The sequence below is a fragment of the Sinohyriopsis cumingii genome, chromosome 2 (genome assembly GCF_028554795.1).
Source record: "Sinohyriopsis cumingii isolate HCF-2022 chromosome 2, ASM2855479v2, whole genome shotgun sequence".
Lineage (NCBI taxonomy): Eukaryota > Metazoa > Mollusca > Bivalvia > Unionida > Unionidae > Sinohyriopsis > Sinohyriopsis cumingii.
In genome coordinates this window covers 149,721,142-149,739,882 of record NC_142962.1, presented here as the reverse complement: position 1 = coordinate 149,739,882, position 18,741 = coordinate 149,721,142, and the positions used below count along the sequence as shown (strand labels likewise).

At 40.5% G+C, this 18,741-nt stretch overlaps 1 protein-coding gene across 1 annotated transcript in view; it reads left to right on the top strand.

The window, feature by feature from the left end:
- The first annotated feature begins 2,300 nt into the window (after positions 1-2,300).
- LOC149806069 (uncharacterized) overlaps positions 2,301-18,741 on the top strand; it is a 31,459-nt gene continuing 15,018 nt past the window's right edge. The window contains exons 1-2 of the mRNA XM_089950946.1: positions 2,301-2,588; positions 6,261-7,023. Of these exons, the coding sequence (XP_089807072.1) occupies positions 6,444-7,023 (580 nt within the window). The 5' untranslated portion in view covers positions 2,301-2,588; positions 6,261-6,443. The remainder of the gene's footprint in view (positions 2,589-6,260; positions 7,024-18,741) is intronic.

Sequence of the window (18,741 nt, the reverse complement as noted above, 5' to 3'; positions counted from 1 at the left end):
TGGAGACGTTGAGAGGATTGCTTATGTTGGAGTATGTTAAGGTAAGAAATTGAAGGAGTCTGTTGATAGTGTGAAAAAGTAAGGTACTTTTTAGAAGAAATAGAGAATTTAACTGATTGGTCTTTTGTGAAGTGGGGATTAGACCAATTAATTAAAGTAGAACAGATGGTTAGAAAGGTGAAGATGATGAAAGAACTGGAAGAAGACATATATATATATATATATATATATATATATATATATATATATATATATATATATATATATATATATATATATATATATGTCTATGTTTGTCCCTAGAGTAGTGCGTATTCATGTCAGCCCTTGCCCCACTTTTTCGACCGATTGAGGTCAACCACTTACAACGTTGTTGAGAGTGTCCAGTACTGTGACATCGCGCCTGTTCAATTCTAGGGACAATTGAAATACCCGTGTTAAATTTCCCATGTTAAAGATCACTGGGACTATCTAGGGACAATGGAAACACATATGTTAAATTTCCCATGTTAAAGTCATTTTGTCCCCCATTTACAAACACCCAGATTTAACACTAAGGTCTCATTCTTCTCCGTTCGCCCCCCCCCCCCCCATCACTACTTACGAGCACGTTTCTTTAAAGAAACGACAAATAAGATAATGGTGACAAAAGCAATTAGATAGCTTCGTTTCATCAAAGGAACACATCGGTACTTTGGGGACGGAAATGGGGTGGATAGGGTGAGTGTGTGTGTGATTTGGATTCCGAACTGTTACGAGTCTATGCTCTTAAAATAAGTAAAAGAAAAGAGTACAAACAACAAGCTTCGTACAAATTTAACAAATAATGTGTATTCCTATAATACAAAGTTAACAATGAGAAACAGAACCTACTGTATTGCGAATTAAATCTAAAAATAATCCAAGGATTAAGGGCTCAAGTCCTAATAATAAAAAATCCGGAATAAAATTCAATTCAAGTCCTGAAGAGATCCAAAATTGAAGGCGATGACGTGTCGGATATGAGCTGTGAAGTACTGATGTGTCAATAGTCACTTGTTGAATCAAAGAAATATTATTCCAGGTTTGAATGCAGCATAACTTCCAATGAATGTCTTTATCCAAGAATTTGTTCATAGTACTTTTGTATTTCCATAGAAAATAATCACTTGAATTCAATAATTTGAAGAAAATAAAATTCAGCCCAAAGTGGTCACAACATAATACAACTTAAAGTACTAGATGTTAAAGCACGATTGGTAAAATCCTCACAGTCACAAGATAATATAGTTCTCTGCTTCACCCCAGGTCACAAATTAGCATTTTCTAAAAACAACCATTACCTAATGTAAAATAACCTTCTAGAATGATCTAATGAGCCTTGTTTATTTACAACACAGTAGCCTATACAATTCACTTTGGAATCATCAAAACCCTGACGAAAATCAGCATGTTTACGTGAATAATAATTCAGGTAATAAGCTCATACACATAGAAAATAATGAAGCTATTATTAGTTCTTTGCATAAATGAAATTTGAAAAAAAATAAAAAGTCAACCAGATCAAGCAGAAATGAACTCAATGCTGGACTAATGTTACATTATAATAATATGTAATGAAGTTTAAAAAATAAAACTAACAGACAAACGATTTAAATTAAATATACATAACAGAACGTAGCTTTTAACGATTTTTCACTCATATTGCTAAGATGTCTGCAGTGCAGCAGTTTATAGAGATGTCCAGCACTGGGGTATCATGCCGCTGACATGTAGCATCATGTCCCACACAGTCACATCATCCTGACACCAGACTGACCAGTCCTAACACTAACCTAGCGAGGCAGATGCTAGTACCATTTTTAGGAGACTTTGGTATGCCTCGACTCGAACCTGCGACCTCCCCCGTCCGAGGCGGACGACTTAACCACTTAAGCCACGGGAGCGATGGAATAGTGTGGGAACACACACACACACACACACACACACACACACACACACACACACACACACACAGAGATATATATGCAAGTTACTAATATCTGCTAGTAAATAGCAAAAGGAATATGAAAATAATTTTTTCTCTCAAAATTCAAATGTTGCATTTGCCCGATTATCATTGAAAATATTCCATTTGGTCACCACGTTGGCGTATGTGACACGTGTACAACATGTGAAAGAGAATCATAATTATAATTATAATTATATATTCAAAATTTATGTGATAAATAAAACTGTTTGGTAAAAATAAATGAATTATTTTCAATGAAAAATGGAAACGCAGTGTTAATAACATGAAATTCGTTTAATCGTAAGTTTTTTTTTCTTCTGTACATTCGTTACTTACGGAAACTACCGATGTACCGTTAAGCGAGACAGTAAGGCGGTACGTAGCAAAGTGGAATGATCTCTTTTACGATTCTCAAAATGAGCACTTGGAGCACTGTTAGCTTACTTCAATTGTTGACAACTGGGTGTCGTTCTCCTCGTTTATATTACACACGCGTACATTATGATAAACAGTGAACACATGAGCGGTAAAGCAGAACAATCCATTTCGAATTTTATAACAAATGCCACATAGTTAAGCAGAATTTGATGTATTGAAGGTAAGTGTACATACTTGTGCGATTGTTGAACTATCAGACTGTAAAGTTATGAAAACACCGTCCGATATGTAACAGCGATGCGTTGAGAAAGTTAACTGTTACGCTTCGTGTTCACATAACAACCTTACAAATCCCGTAACTTGACAATGTCAGTTACGTGATAGAACACAGTGCCGGATTACCAAATAGGCAGAGTAGAAACCGGCCAATTTGCCCCATGTCACTTATGGGCCCCGCGACAACGGATCAAAATAATATTGATAAAACATTTTAGGAGATAATTTGCGATGGGGGCCCTAAGATTTCGACTGCACAAGGGCCTCCACAGGTTTTAAGCCGGCACTGATAGAACAACGCATAATTTACTAATAGTTTCATAGATGTTCATGGTTTATTTCTAATCTACCGTCAGAGTACCTAATCCTGCACGCTTTTTTAACGATACATTGTCCAATAATAGAAACTGTGTTGAACTATATTGGTGCACAGGAGCTAGTATTGTTTCTTACCAATGACCTATATATAAAATCATGTATGTGCTGTACAGTATATATCGCTATATGACTTGGAATATGTGTTAACTGTAAGCAACAAGTAATACGAGTCTCTGCTATATAACAATATAGTACATACATGCATTTGTAAATTCAAAGTAAAGACACGAGCCCTTATGTTTCGAGGTACAAGGTGACTTAATAAACTGGGTTTTGAGTGTCGAATAGGGGTTGGGGTTGCTTGGTTCTTTTTTTAAATAACTAACCCACATAATCAAAAAGTATACACGATCGGCTCCAACAGAAAGGAAAACTAGTCTGTCCGTTGTTTCAAATACAATTTATATGTGCCAACAATTTAAAAAAGTTGATATTTAAGTCTACAGATTAATTTAGAGATATCATGTACCTTGACTTTGAAGACATCAGAAGACCTCGCATTATGGGCCTGTTTATTACGTGACTGCACAGTTATTATTTATCGACATTATAAATGACTATCCATATCAGTTGTAATATCTGTAACACCTGTGAACATACAGCTGTACATTGGACTTTGACACGTTGAGTTTTCTACTCAGTAGTAGATTACATATACCTCTTATGGTGTTTAATATTTTAATATTTCAGTATAATCTAAGAGAAGATCACAAATATATTAAATCAACTAGACTTAAGGTATTTTAAAAGTAAATTAAACAATCACAAAACCATCCAGAATAGGGATGCGATTATACACAAATTCTACATTAAACAACACTGGAATACTCAGACAGGAATTAGGGTAATAGAATATCGCCTAGTAACTGTTTTACAGGTAAATAAATGCTGAAAGTCAGCAGGGGTGTGTGGTGTATAAAAAAAGCATATAAATATAGTGAGAAAGGCCTAACGATCTCACCTCAAAAGAGTTGAAAAAAGATTTCATTATAGATAAACGATGTCTTGGAAATTTATATTGGAAACAGCAGAAGGGTCACAGTTGAATTGAGTTGACCAATATTGCAAATTACATATAAAACTGACAATGACGTGTATATATATATATATATATATATATATATATATATATATATATATATATATATATATATGTGTGTATATATATATATATATATATATATATATATATATATATATATATATATATATATATATATATATATATATATATATATATATATATATATATATATGTGTGTGTGTGTGTGTGTATGTGTGTGTGTGTGTGTGTGTACGATATACATTCACCTAAAAGTGATTTGTCTTTAATTTTTTAAAGATTGTCTCTGAAAGATCGTTTCAGTTATGTTTGATTTTTTACTACTTGCTTGGTTTTCTTTGGCTCTTTCCAACTGTTATTTGCATTACAGCTTTTTTCTGTTTGGGTCAGTTTTATTGTTAGTGTCATGTTTTAAATCTTCAGTCTGTTTTTCATACGTTACCGCATCAGAACGTATAGAGTAGATTTTCGGGTTGGTATAACAAATATTTTCGCTGCAGATGGAAGGTATTCACTTTGAATTTTTACGCAGTATTTGTCAGTTACTGTCTCATTTATTTTACTTGCTTATCAAACTGCTCATTACTGTCAGTTGTTCTCATTTTTCTGTTTCCTCTGGTACTGTTAATTGTTTGCTTTGTACAAGAGTAGTTTCCGTGTGATATTTAGGTTCTGTCTGTTCAACAGATAGCACCAATTTATGGCATTTTTATTCTTCAACTTAATGTGTGGCCAGCAACTCCGTTTCCATCTGGTCTGCCATTGTGCTGCGTGCAAGAATTAATTTGAACTTTTCGCGATTATATGTTTCATAATAGAGTTCATTTAGCTTTTATTCTGAAGTTATATCTTTCTGACTGATATTTTATTTTGCTTATTTCATTGCCTTCCTTTGTGTCTTCCTTATACAAGTGATGAAATAGGCTTGCAGTGCTAGCACTGTAACATGGAGTTTGCTCTAAAAAGCCATTAGCAAGTTTAATAATCGTCATAACTTGTATCTGACCTTGTGCCCCTCCTACATCAGCATCTTCATATCAAAGATGCACAGTTGAATTATCAAAATCATCACCTACACCATAAATCATAGTATGTATTATGTTGTTAACAAAAGATAAATGTCACTCTTAAGGGAGACCATTAACCTGATTTTGGACAAGGTCAGGTACAAATATAAATAAACTTAACATACAGTCATTATGAAAAACCAAAAACAATACAAATTTTCTGTTTCGACATTATGGTCTCAAACTAAATAACAGAAAAATGCAAGAACCAGCGTGTTTTGTCAAATTCAAGCAATTAATTTCCATATAATACAAAGAACTTAGAGTATTGTGAATTAAATCCCAAACGGTCCTTAAAGTTCTATCACGAGTCCAAATGTGTGAAGTTACAATTGATTTACAGTGGTATTCAAAATAAATTCCAATATTGAATGTGTTGATGTGCATCTAGTCTCGAACATGTAAATGTGCCAGTTGCCTGGAGGGTGATGATGGGCTAAGTGTTTTGATGTATCAAGATAATACAATCCAAAATGTCGTTTTCTGAATTCACTATAATTCTAAATTAACGTTCCACTCCAAGATATGATTGGGCTCTTGGTCCTTCCAGTGAATACTAATTTGAATCAATAAATCCAACCAAATAAATAAAATAAAAAAAATGAAGATTGATTCTTCTTCAGATGTAAAGTCAAGAATGGGTAATGTTTGAAGTAAACACTATGATATAAAAAAGCTAAGACACAATAATAGAGCCAGGATGTAGGTCAGTCTCCTCTTTAAAACCATCAAAGTTGTCATCGACGATGATCTGGATATATAATACATGCTCATAGAGAAATATTAGCTATGTATAATGTTGTTTACAAACTAAATGTCACTGGTCAGGCAGATCCCTAACTTGATTTTTGACAAAGACAAGTACAAAATACAGATATCCATAATCTACAGTCATGGAGAAAAGCCAATGTAGATCATGCGCGCGTGTGTGTGTGATAGCATATATTATTCACTGACACACTCTTTGTAAGTGTTAGTGAATGATTTGGCGTCTCATCCTTGCCTGAACATTTATCTTATCCCATTGTCTATGGCTTCCTTTAGACGTATGCATGCCTCGTTTAGAAAATGTATATAAACAAATACTGATGATATATAATTATTGCAGGATTTATTTTCAAACTATCGACGGCAAAAGAATACTGCAAAAGCCTTGTTACCTTTGGTGTGTGTCAACCTTCTAGGTTTTCTCCAGTGCAGGTGAAAGCAAAAACAGATGAAGTCTAGATCTGTATAAGAAATATTATGTAATAAAAAGCAACTAAAGTCTGCCAGGTTAGATTGTACTATAATGGAAGATTCTCACATTAAAATGGAAAGTGAAGTAAACCCAACGAATATCACCAAAGACAGCAAAGCACAGGATTCCAACAGTAACACGAATGCGAGTGAGGAGACTGAAGAAAAACCAAATCTAGATTTATTTCCTCGGTATTGCGACAAAGATCATATGAAAGGTAAAGTCGTACTTGTTGTTAATGAATATTTTGAGAGAGAACCCCGACGTAAAGGAGCCGAGAAGGATCTAGCTAACCTAAAACATGTGTTCATGGATAAACTAGGATTTGAACAACTCAACGAAAAGCAAGAGTTAAACCTCAAAAAGTCGGAACTGGAAAACGTTCTGACAGAGAATGCCAAAATGGATTATAATGATACTGATTTATTTGTGTTTGCTATCAGCACACATGGCGAGGAGATACGAAGACATACCCAGCAGTATGAACATGCGCTTATGTGCTCAGATGAAGAATACGTATTTACCACGGACATCATCGACAGATTCAGTAAAAATCCCTCTCTGGCTGGAAAGCCCAAAATATTCTTTATCCAAGCATGCAGGATTCCATATGACACAGATCCTGAAAAAGGTATCAAGTACATACATTTGTTTCAATCATATACATACAGACAGAAGTCCACAATACATATATCAATCATATACCTATAGCCAAAAGTCAACAATACAGATATCAGTAATATACATTTAGACAGAAGTCCACAATACATATTTCAATCATATACTTTTAGACAAAAGTTCACAATACATATGTCAATCATATACTTTTAAACAAAAGTCCACAATACATATATCAAAAATATAATTTTAGACAAAAGTCCACAATACATATAAGTAGTGAATAGGGTCACTTTAGCCTCAATGGAAAAAAGCATTACAGAGACCCCTGGGTCGTTTTAGCCTCAATGGAAATTTAACATGGAGAAAAATCGTGGGTCGTTTTAGCCTCAAGGGGAATTTAACATGGGAAATAGCCTTGGGTCACTTTAGCCTCAAGGGGAATTTAACATGGGGAATAGAGTTTGGGCTTGTTTAGGGACAAGGGGAATTGAACATGGGATTTGTTTTTAAAAAGAAAATTTTTAAAAAAAGGGGTAGGCAATTGAAAAGTCATTCTCTTTTCGAGAAATATGGCTGGCCCTGAAAAGGGCCTTTGGGTTTATTTTAATGTATTCATTAACATAAAGGGCACCGCATTGGTCTTCTTCTTGTCCTTAGGCTGCGTCTCACTGTTGGCCCGTAAATCAGCACTCTTTTCAGGCATCCTTGTCTTTCAACGTAGATCCTACGTATCCACAGGCTGGTGTTTGTCCTGTGCACAACGGTCCACTTGGACCGGACATACATGAGCATGTCCGTCCTAAACATCATGGAAGACACAAGGGTGGATGATTCAACTGTGGTCCACATCTTGAAGCGACGAGAACAGGTGAATCAATGCAGTGAACTGCGCTTATTTATAGGTAGAGGAAGGATTGAAACGGATTGAGTTCATTCACCAATCCGAACACGCGTTACAAAATTCAGTCAGCCCACATCCAATCCGAAGAGAGCAGTCTGTGACGTCACGTGGTCTATATAGTTTCGCTAGTGCTTGTGTACAGTCAATCTATGCGACAGTGATTCAACATGACGGAAATTCAGAAAACGATCCATCCTTCTTGGTGTCACACTCCCGAAGACCAAATACAATTCAAAGAGAAATACTACGAACAAGAAGGCATCTCTTTAGACCACATCGAAAAAAACGAAGGCAGGCGATCGTTTGCCAAAGTGATGTTAAATTGCTTGTGGGGTAAAATGGCACAACGACCGTGTTTACCCAAGACGGAATATTTGGCAGAACCTTCCCGCTACTTCCAGATGATTCACGACAAAACCAAATACATGAAACACGTATACGTCGTTCGAGAGAATTTGATCTTGGTCAATTATGAAGAAGATCTGGACTTTGTACAAGACGACCCTTTTGGAAATGTCATCATTGCGGCTTACGTGACAGCTCATGCTCGCTTAAAATTGTACGAAGCTTTAGAACTGTTAGGGGAACGCGTCCTGTACTTTGACACGGACAGTTGCATTTACATCCATCACCCGATTCAACATCACCCTGACATCGAAGGAGACCGTTTAGGAGCCTGGACAGACGAACATCCCGACGACAAGATTCTAAGTTTCGTCAGTGGCGGCCCCAAAAATTACGGCTACGAATACCGGGACAAACAAGGAGAAGTGCACACGACGTGCAAAGTGAAAGGACTGACTCTGAATTATCGTACCAGTCGAGTGGTCAACTTTGGGGTATTGAAAGAAGCCTTGCAATCGGGAGAGGATGGAAACTTTAAAGTGACCACCTATCAACCGAACAAGATTGTACGTTTACCCACTCACCACATCGTCAGTCGACCCTTGGAAAAAGTCTATCAAATCGTGTACCAGAAGCGAGTGAGACTTCCCAATCACTTTACGTTGCCATACGGTCACGTCGTTATTGGTCTGTATATAAAAAGGAACCCTAGGCAAGATCGATAGTTCATTGTGACTACCAAGACCGAGCGAACAAGATGAATACTTTCAGAGAAACACAGAACAAGTTGTTTAGAAAGGCACAATTCAAGTGTGAGGCTTCGGAAGTGGAATGCGATTGTGAGCCTTGCGATGGGTACGATGCTGTACGCTGTGACCTTAGCGATGCCGTAAAGCATCATGGGAACTTTAGTGTCACTACCCCTATCATGGAAAGGGATGCTGTGCGTGTCAAACCTGAGGGATGCGAAAGTGATGCCGCTCGTCCTCTTGGACATTTTACTGGGCTTCGTTTTAAAGGGGAATGTTCACCTTCACGTCTACCCCCCCCCCCTACGGATATCATCCAGCCCTGAGCAAACTCCTGCCCATGTCACTCAACCCTCATCGAAACGAACCTGTGAAAGACGAATATTCGTTTCCTGTGCGTTTGTCGGAATACTGCGACTTTGAAAATCGTCTTCAATCGTTCAAAGGAAAATGGCCTAAGTATCTTGGAGGACCGACCCCCGAAGAATTAGCCAGAGCCGGATTTTTCTACTTGGGCGAAGGAGATAAAGTCAAGTGCTTCAGTTGCGGTGTGTCACTTCACCACTGGGAACCGCAAGATTCGGCCTACGTAGAACATGCTCGATGGTCACCGAATTGTCATTACTTACCCATAGTGGGACCGAGACATTGAAGTAACATACCATAATCTGTTCATGGATACTTTACAAGAGAACATTCGTGCTTTGCCTGTAGAGTTAAGAGAACGCATTTACCGAGAGCTGGTCAAAATACAAGTGAAACGTAAAGAACAATTGCATCCGTTACGTCACCGGTGTTTGAACCACTGGGACCTGAAGGCTATACAAGGATTGATTCAATTGAAAGTGTTCCATCGGACAGACATTGATCAACGATCCTCTAGTTTTAAAAAGGATTGGTTTGTTATGGACGATTCTACGTACATCATTGTAAACGTACTGCATCGAATTCCAGAGGAAGAGTTAACGAATTACCAACATCTTGAACACAATGTCAACTTAGTGAAAGAGGAAACTTCTGAACGAATTGTAATGTGCAAATTAGTGACTAAACGATTTAAATTCGACACTGAAGTAAAACCATGTTTGTGCAAAGAGTACATTTCTTGTGTCAGACCAAAGAGGATTTAGTATGACCTATTCATGGATACTTTGCTAGAGAACATTCGTGCTTTGCCTGTGGAGTTGAGAGAACGCATTTACCGAGAACTGATCAAAATACAAGTGAAACGCAAACTCAAAGTGATTCGTCCGTTTTTAAATTATGCTCTGTTCCAAAGTACAAGAAGACTGATTATGAGTGGATATTACATTAGGCACAAAGTTAAACGAGGCTATTGGCCACCACCCAACGATTCCAAAAACAGTGTATATACTTATGGATACTTTACAAGAGAACATTTTGGGCTTGCCTGAGGAGTTGAGAGAAAGGATTTACCGAGAGCTGGTGAAAATACAAATGAAACGTAAAGAACAATTGCATCCGTTACGTCACCAGATCTTTAACCACTGGTACCTGAATGGTATAAGAGGACTGATTCGTCAGAAATTTTTTCAGTGGTCAGACCTTGTTGAACACTTTCAGTTTGGGGATGATGATGGACTAGACGTTCGTAATTTTGGTTACTTCGAGATTCACTTACTGCAACGTATTGAGGAAGACGTGTTAAAGGATTACCAACATTTGTTACATGGAATCTGCTTAGAAAAAGACGAAACATCTAGACAAACTCTGACGTTTCAGTTACAGTATGTAACATTTAAATTCCCTACTGGAGAACGAACATGTTTGGTTAGAAATTACCTTTATTGCTTCCGAAACAAAGACACTATAAAATCAAGTTGCCATGCCACGGATTATGTCATATATTATTGAACAGATTCCGTGGAAGAAACTCAATGACCATATTCAAACCGTGGATCATTACCATCGATTATTACAAGAACTGTATCCATTCAATTTGGGACGACAATTGGTGTGTGTCTTAGTGACTTGTTTTCTGGGATTTCGTTTACCAGCCGATTCTTTGTGGACTCTTTACGATCAGTACTTACCACCTCAATGGCCTTAAATGGTCACGAAAAACTTCTTTTGCTCAAAGCCTTGCGTTTTCATCTGGATACTTCTCGACCTCAACAGGAAAAAATGATTCGTCAACTTTTAGCTACCCAAGACGTGTATGACGATATGTGTGTAGCTTGTGACTTACATCCCCATTGGACAGATGTCCGTGCCTGGAAAGAATGGGGTTTTGAGGCTTGGACCCAAGAAGTGGCCCAGTATGCACGAGAGTTGTTCAAGGAAAAAAGTTACTTTTCAACCCGTGTTAGTGACGGTGCCAGAAGAACCCGTCACCCAGGACAGGACTGTCGTGGACAGGCCTGAAAGACCCTTTCGGGAGGACACTTGTGTGACCTTACCCCCTACTATAGAACTGGTTAGAACATTACCCAAAACATGTTGTTGTTGTACAGACACTTGTTTTTATTCCACGTTAATGGTCATCATGTGCCTTTTATTCTTGTACTTAAGCCTTTGGCTTTTATGTATTTTTGTCTTTCGTATTCATGTCTGAACAAAAAAACATTCAATAAACGTATTCTGAAAAAGTATATAAACTCTTGTCTTGTTTGTTTTCGTGTCACAAGTGACATTTTTCACACAATGGCTACCTCTGCTGTCTCTGCTCCCTCTTCCTCTACTGTCAAAGTCATCGACGAACACTTAGATCGTGCCAGTTGGGAGGCTTTGTATCTTCGCCATCCCTTTAACTGCTCATTGCTGGATCTAGCGGTTCAGGCAAAACCGAATTCGTCAAACGTTTGATCAAACATAAACATCATTTGATCGATCTGCTACCTCAACGGATCGTGTGGTGTTACAAAGAGTGGCAATCGGCCTACAACCTCTTGCGAGAAAGTCAAGGCGATTCCATCGTGTTTGTGGAAGGCATTCCTAAAGAAGACGACGGCATCGTCTCTGACTCCCGTCAAACCCATTTGATCATTTTCGACGACATGTTAGGAGAAGACGAAGAAGAAATTAAATTGTGGTTCACGCGCAAAGGGCATCACCGTAATGCCAGTGTCGTTTACATCACCCAAAATTTGTTTCAACAAAGTAAAGCCCATCGCACCATCAGTCTCAATGCGCATTACGTGGTCTTGTTTAAAAGCCCTCGAGATAAATCGCAAGTGCAAGTCTTAGCCAAACAGTTAGGAACGCCTTGGCTGACTCAGGCGTACGACGATGCCACTCAAACACCACACGCCTATTTACTCGTCGATTTGAAACCTACGACTCCCGAGGATTTGCGATTTCGTACCCACTTGTTTCACCACTGGTGCCAAGACGGAGGGGCTGTCCTGTACACGTCTCCGTCCTCGACTTCATTTCACTCCCCATAAAAAATCTATAAAAACCTTAGACCCTTTTTCGTCTGTCTCACACAATGTGAACATGACGTCCCTTCAGTAGCATCTTCCTGTCAAATTGATTCGTGCCTTGTATGGCATCAGTCGAGAAAAAAATCCACAAACACGAGCTCGTGTCTTAGAAGCTAGTCTCAAAGAAGTCTTACGATGGTTCACGGTGACGGCACGTCAAATACTCCAAGGAATCATTCAGATTCCTCATCAAACTAAACGCTTTTTCGATCGAAACAAAGTCGCTTTGGTCCAACTGGCCGATCTCCGCATCGACACTCAAACCAAAAAACAAATCATTTTGAAACCTGGAGGGAGCGGTACTCTAGGAGGGGTCATCATTCGCTCTCTCTTAAGATGGGATCCTAATGCCCCTAAAGTTATACTCAAGAAAAAAATCCAACGAAGCCCCAAGAAGAAAAAGAAAAAGACCAGGTCCCCAAGAAGAAAAACTTCTCCCGTGGCGGGACCCTCCTCTGACCAGAAACCACCCCGGAAAAAGAAAAGAAGCCCCCAGAAAAAGAAACAAGAGTAAAAGTCCCCAGAAAAAGAAAAGTCCACAGAAGAAAACTAGTCGCAAGAGAGGCACTTCGGCCAGGACGCAACCTTACACTCGCAAACCACGACCTGACACGGCGGTGACTGCGTCTCCGGCATCCTCACGTTCGTCCATTTCTCCGTTGATGACACCAGGAACTGAAGAGTACTTGGAGACGTTGATTACACCAAGAACTTCTCCCTTGATGACCCCAAAAAGAACTTTCCCAGTGGCAGGACCCTCCAATTTAGTGGCAGTGGCTGCTGCTCACAAAGTACCTTCTCCCAAAATCAAAGTCCATGAAAGATCGGGCATGTTACAAAGTTTACTGGATTTGTCCAAGCAAGAACTGGCTCGATTTAGTCCGTTACCTACCCCTGCACGACGTGTCATGCCTGTCCTCAAACTGATACGACGTAAAGACAATCAGTGGCGACGCGTTCCAGTATAAAAAAGGCGTGTGATCAAGTAGGGTATCAGTGTTTTTGGTGCTCCTGAAGACTCTAAGATGTCACCCTCCAGAAAACCCCAAGGAAAGAAAAGGAAAGGACTGCCACCACGTTTAGCCAAACATGGGGACATGTTATCTGTCCTGTCCAAAGCTTCTCCACCCCTACGAAAAAAACTCATTCAAACGGCCTCCAAAGAGGTCATCGATACCGTGTGCGAATGTTGTTTGAACGTCTTGAAAGGCACGATCCCTTTGTCCAAACACCAGAAACAATGCTTAGGTAAACATCGTCACGTTCTTCGCCAAATGGTTCAAAAGAAAATTCCCATTCGTCAAAAGAAGAAGATGTTGGTCCAACGTGGAGGTATTTTACCCCTCTTGTTAGGTCCCATACTGAAAGGAGTCTTAGGAACCATGTTGGGAGGACTGGTGGGAGCAAGATAAAAAGGCCCTCGGAAGTCCCAAGATCTCAGAATCGACCCCTGACAACCCCATGGAAGGACGAAAACTGGCTTTAGTGCCTTACAAACGATGGATGGAATACCATCGGTGGCAAGAACAACGCACCCCGCATTTACCTCCCAATCCCAATTTGAGCGAGATGTCCCAGTTACAACACGAATTGCAGTCTTTGATGGATCGCCAAGATTTGTCCGAAACAGAAAAATCGCAAAAGTACGGTCAACTCTTGCAACGACTGCAACTCTTTCACCAGAAAGCTTTAGACGAAACAGCTCTACCCACTCTGAAAGATTTTAAGAGCTTGATGAAAAGTTCAGCACCATCACCAGTACCAGTACCAGTACCATCACTACCAGTGACCAAGACAGAAAAAGGAAAAGAAGAAGAAGAAGAAGGGTTTCAAACTCCACCAGAAAAAGTACGCAAGTTAACAACACCTCCTACCTCCAGAATTGGATGGATTAAAAAGATGATGGCCACCCCTTCTTCATCACAAGAGAAAAAGAAAGTGAAGACAGAAGTGAAACAAGAACCGATATCCCCCGCTCAGACATCCTCCTCTTCAACACCTATTGCCGGTCGCACACGCAAAGCATTGCAATCCAAGAAAATACCCCAAGAGAAAAAGAGTAGCATCCTCCAAGAGTGGGTGCCTTATTAACACACAAACACAAAAAAATGGAAAAAGTCTTAGCCAGCATTTACTACGATCCCTCCCATCCTGCAGGTTACGCAGGAGTTCAAAAATTGTATCGTGCTGCCAAAAGTCGACTGAAAAGTCTCCGTTTACCTCAAGTGCAACGATGGTTACAAGAACAAGCTACCTACACTTTATACAAACCCATTCGTCGCAAGTTTGCCAGAAGTCGCACCCGAGTGGAAGGCATCGATCATCAATGGCAAGCCGATTTAGCCGATGTCTCTCATTTGGCCAGCTACAATCGTGGCTACAAATATTTGTTTTGTGTCATCGACGTCTTTTCCAAATTTGCCTGGGTTGTGCCCTTGACTTCCAAATCGAGCAGCGAGTTAGTGCCAGCCCTGCAACGGGTGTTGAAACAAAGCGGTCGTCACCCTCTTCGATGGCAAACGGACAAAGGCACCGAATTTCTGAACCAAGCTTTCCAAAAAGAATTAAAGAAACGTGACATTCATTTTTTTACCACCGAGAATCCCGAAACCAAAGCCAGCATCGTGGAACGTTTTCAACGCACTTTGAAAGAACGCATGTGGAAATATTTTACGCATCACCACACTCTGAAGTACATCGACATCTTACCGCACCTGGTGCAAGCGTACAACCAATCTTACCATCGAAGCATCGGACGTGCCCCGCAAGAAGTGACTCCCGACAACGAAGTGTTGGTGTTTGAGCGCCTGTTTGGTACGTCCCCGACGAGGGCTGTCCCCAAGAAAAGTGGAGAGTTGACCGTAGGAGATTGGGTGCGCATTGGCAAAACCAAACGCACTTTCGACAAAGGTTACTTGCCTAACTGGACGACCGAATTGTTTCGCGTCACTGGACGAGTGCATGGCCGTCATCCTGCCGTCTATAAATTGGAAGACATGAACGGAGAAGTTCTCAAAGGAACGTTTTATTTGCCCGAGTTACAACGTGTCACCAAAAAAGAAGACGACGTGTACGACATCGAAAGCATTCTCGAACGCAGTACCCGTAAAGTGGGCAAACGACGTGTCAAAGAAGTCAAATTACGTTGGAAAGGATATCCACCCAGTTTTGATTCTTGGATCGACGCTTCGCAAGTCATCGACTATAAAAAGAAGTGACCATCATGCCCTTTCACACAGACGCAGCTACGTCGACCACTCTTTCTTCACCTAGTTCTTCTGTGCAAGATTTACAAAAACAACCCTTGTGGGTGTGGTGTGGAGAACGTGTGCCTAAAACGCAAATCGTCTTTTTCTGCCAAATCTTCGTGGTGTATTGTGTCATCGGTGCAGCCATTGCCAATTTGAGTTTGCAACAAGGAGACAAACAATTGTGGACCATTTTATTGAGCAGTTGCATCGGTTACCTGCTTCCCAATCCCTCCCTGAAATTCTCCTCGAACGGGAACCACGGGAACCTTGTGTCCAGTGCCAGTGTCAGTCACCACTCCAATCACAACCAGAACCCCATTTTGGACGGAGACACGCCTCTGACGTCCACTAACCCCTCGGACAGCCACAGAACTCTGGAATTATGAGTCACCAAAACCAATTTTACTTAACCTTACCCAGCGACAGTTCCATGGAGGTGTTTCCCCACAACACGTTGTGCTGTTACACCGCCAAATTACCTCAGGGCATCCCCTTAGATCACGAAGCCCATTGGGAAGTGGCTTTAGTAGAAATCATTCACCCGACCCAAGTCCTCAATGTCCTTCCCAATCAAAATTTTTTTGATGTGGAAGTTCATGACGAGCAAATGCAACAGTGGATGGATAGCAATGTCAAATATGACAAGAAAACCCGTACACAAAAGTACACCACCTATCACTTGTTTATTCCCCCAGGCTATTATTTTAGTGGTCAACATTTGGTCAGCACCATAGCCACCAGGTTTAATGGCGTGTTTCTGAAAGCTTTGGAGCATATCAACAAAAGTGTCACCATGGAGTACCACAAAGCAGCTCTTCGCTTCTCGATGAAATTTGAACGGAGTAAAATCATGTCCATTTTATTTTGTCCTGAATTGTTTGACATGTTGGGCGAAGACATGAACATGAGAATGGCCATGCTCAAGAAAAACGAATTACCCATCGTTTAGGACAACGAGTCGTTTAGCAAGTTATTTCGTACCCCAGTAGAACTGAATCAAGGACTGAATTTGATGTTCGTGTATTCCGATGTGGTGGAGTACAACGTGGTGGGACACACCTCCGTACCGTTACTACGTGTCATTCCTTTCAAAGTGGATTCTGCCACGAACGCTGACGAGGAAGGTGGAAACACTTACCACGTCCACCGCGAATTTGTCCATCCTCACTATTTGCCTGTCAGCAAGTCGTATTTGGACACGGTCAACATTACTATAAAAGGAGATTTGGGACAAAATATTCCATTCACCAAAGGGAAAGTCACGGTGAAACTCCATTTTCGAAAACGGTTTTCTCACGACTCTTAAGTCATGTATCCAGTGTACCGAGGGGTTGCTCGACAGCGAGGACACGGTTTAGGAGATATGTTAAAATCGGCCTTTCGTTCGGTGGCCCCGGTGTTGAAACCGATGGTGACACGCGGATTGCACGCCTTGAAAGATGCGGCACAGACGCAAGACAAAGAATTTCTCCAAAATGTCATCATCGACAAACAAAACCCTAAAGAAGCCTTCATGAAGGCAGGCAAAAATGTCTTGCTGCAAACGGTAAAGACATTTTGGGTCGCCGAGAAACACCTATAAATGCCCTGCAGGCTACCGAGTCAGGCATTCAGCAAGGACAAGGCAGAAAGAGACGACGAAGAAAACACCCTTTCACCAGACTTCAAGCGAGAAAGGCCAAGAAAAGAAGAACCGTTCGAGACTTAGACGTTTTCGATTACTGAGACACAGAGAAAAAATGATGCACCGAGAATCTTGCGCTTGTTCCAAGACGGAACTGGACCTGTTTGCCATGCCCCCCACGATGATGACGATGCAAGAATCCCAATGGGTGGAATATCACCCCGTCTCCTCACTGACCGATTCCGCTCCCATCGAGTTTGAAATCAAAGGACAGCCCGAAGATTACATCGATCTGAATAGCAGTTACTTGTACCTGAAAGTCAAAATTCTAGATAAGACTGGAGGTCCTATAGACGATGAAGCAGTAGCTCCCGTCAACAATTTCATGCATTCCTTGTTCAGTGGAGTGGACTTGTACTTGAATAACAAACTGGTCAGTAGCAGCATGGATACTTACCCTTATCGTGCCTACCTGGAAAATCTCTTGACGTACGGAACAGATGCCAAGAACACTCATCTCACTGCCTGTGTGGTATGGGAAGCTGACGAACCTACCAAGTTTGAAATATTGGAAACTGATGAAAAGAAAGACAACAATGATGGATTTGTAGATAGAAGAAAGAGAATCACGGGAGTCGACACAAGTTTAGAACTGATGGATCGTTTGCATTTGGACATGTGGTTGCAAGAAAAGTATTTGCTGAACGGGGTGGATGTCCGCCTGAGACTGAATCGTAGCAGTACCGCTTTCCATTTATTGGCTGATAGTGACGGTTACAAAACCAAAATCCAAGAAGCCAGACTCTACGTACGCCGTGTGGAAGTGTTACCTAAAGTGGGAAACGATATCAGTCAGACGTTGAGCAGAACGACCGCCAAGTATCCCATACGACGCGTGGAAGTGAAAACCTTCACCATTCCCAAGGGACAGCGATCCATGATCGAAGATCATCTGTTCCAAGGACAGTTACCCAAACGTTTGATCGTTGGTATCGTCGAGAATACAGCCTTCAACGGAGCTGCCGAAAAAAATCCTTTCTACTTTCAACACTTTGGCGTGTCCAAAATCGAAGTCAGTCGCGATGGCAAAACCTTGTGTACCCGACCGTTTGAACCTGACTTTACCAAGAAGAATTACTTGAGATCGTACTTGTCCCTGTACGAAGCCACCGGACAGTTAGGAACCAATATCAGTAATATTACGTACGAGGATTATGCAGGAGGCTACGCTTTGTGGGCTTTTGATTTCACTCCAGACCAAGGCAGCGACGAGGGACATTTCCACCCTATAAAATCCGGCCAGATTCGTGTGGAAATTCAGTTTAAAGACCGAGACCCTGATGAAACGGTGAACGTCATCCTGTATGCAGAATTCGATAATACCATAGAAATCAACAGTTTGAGAGAAGTTA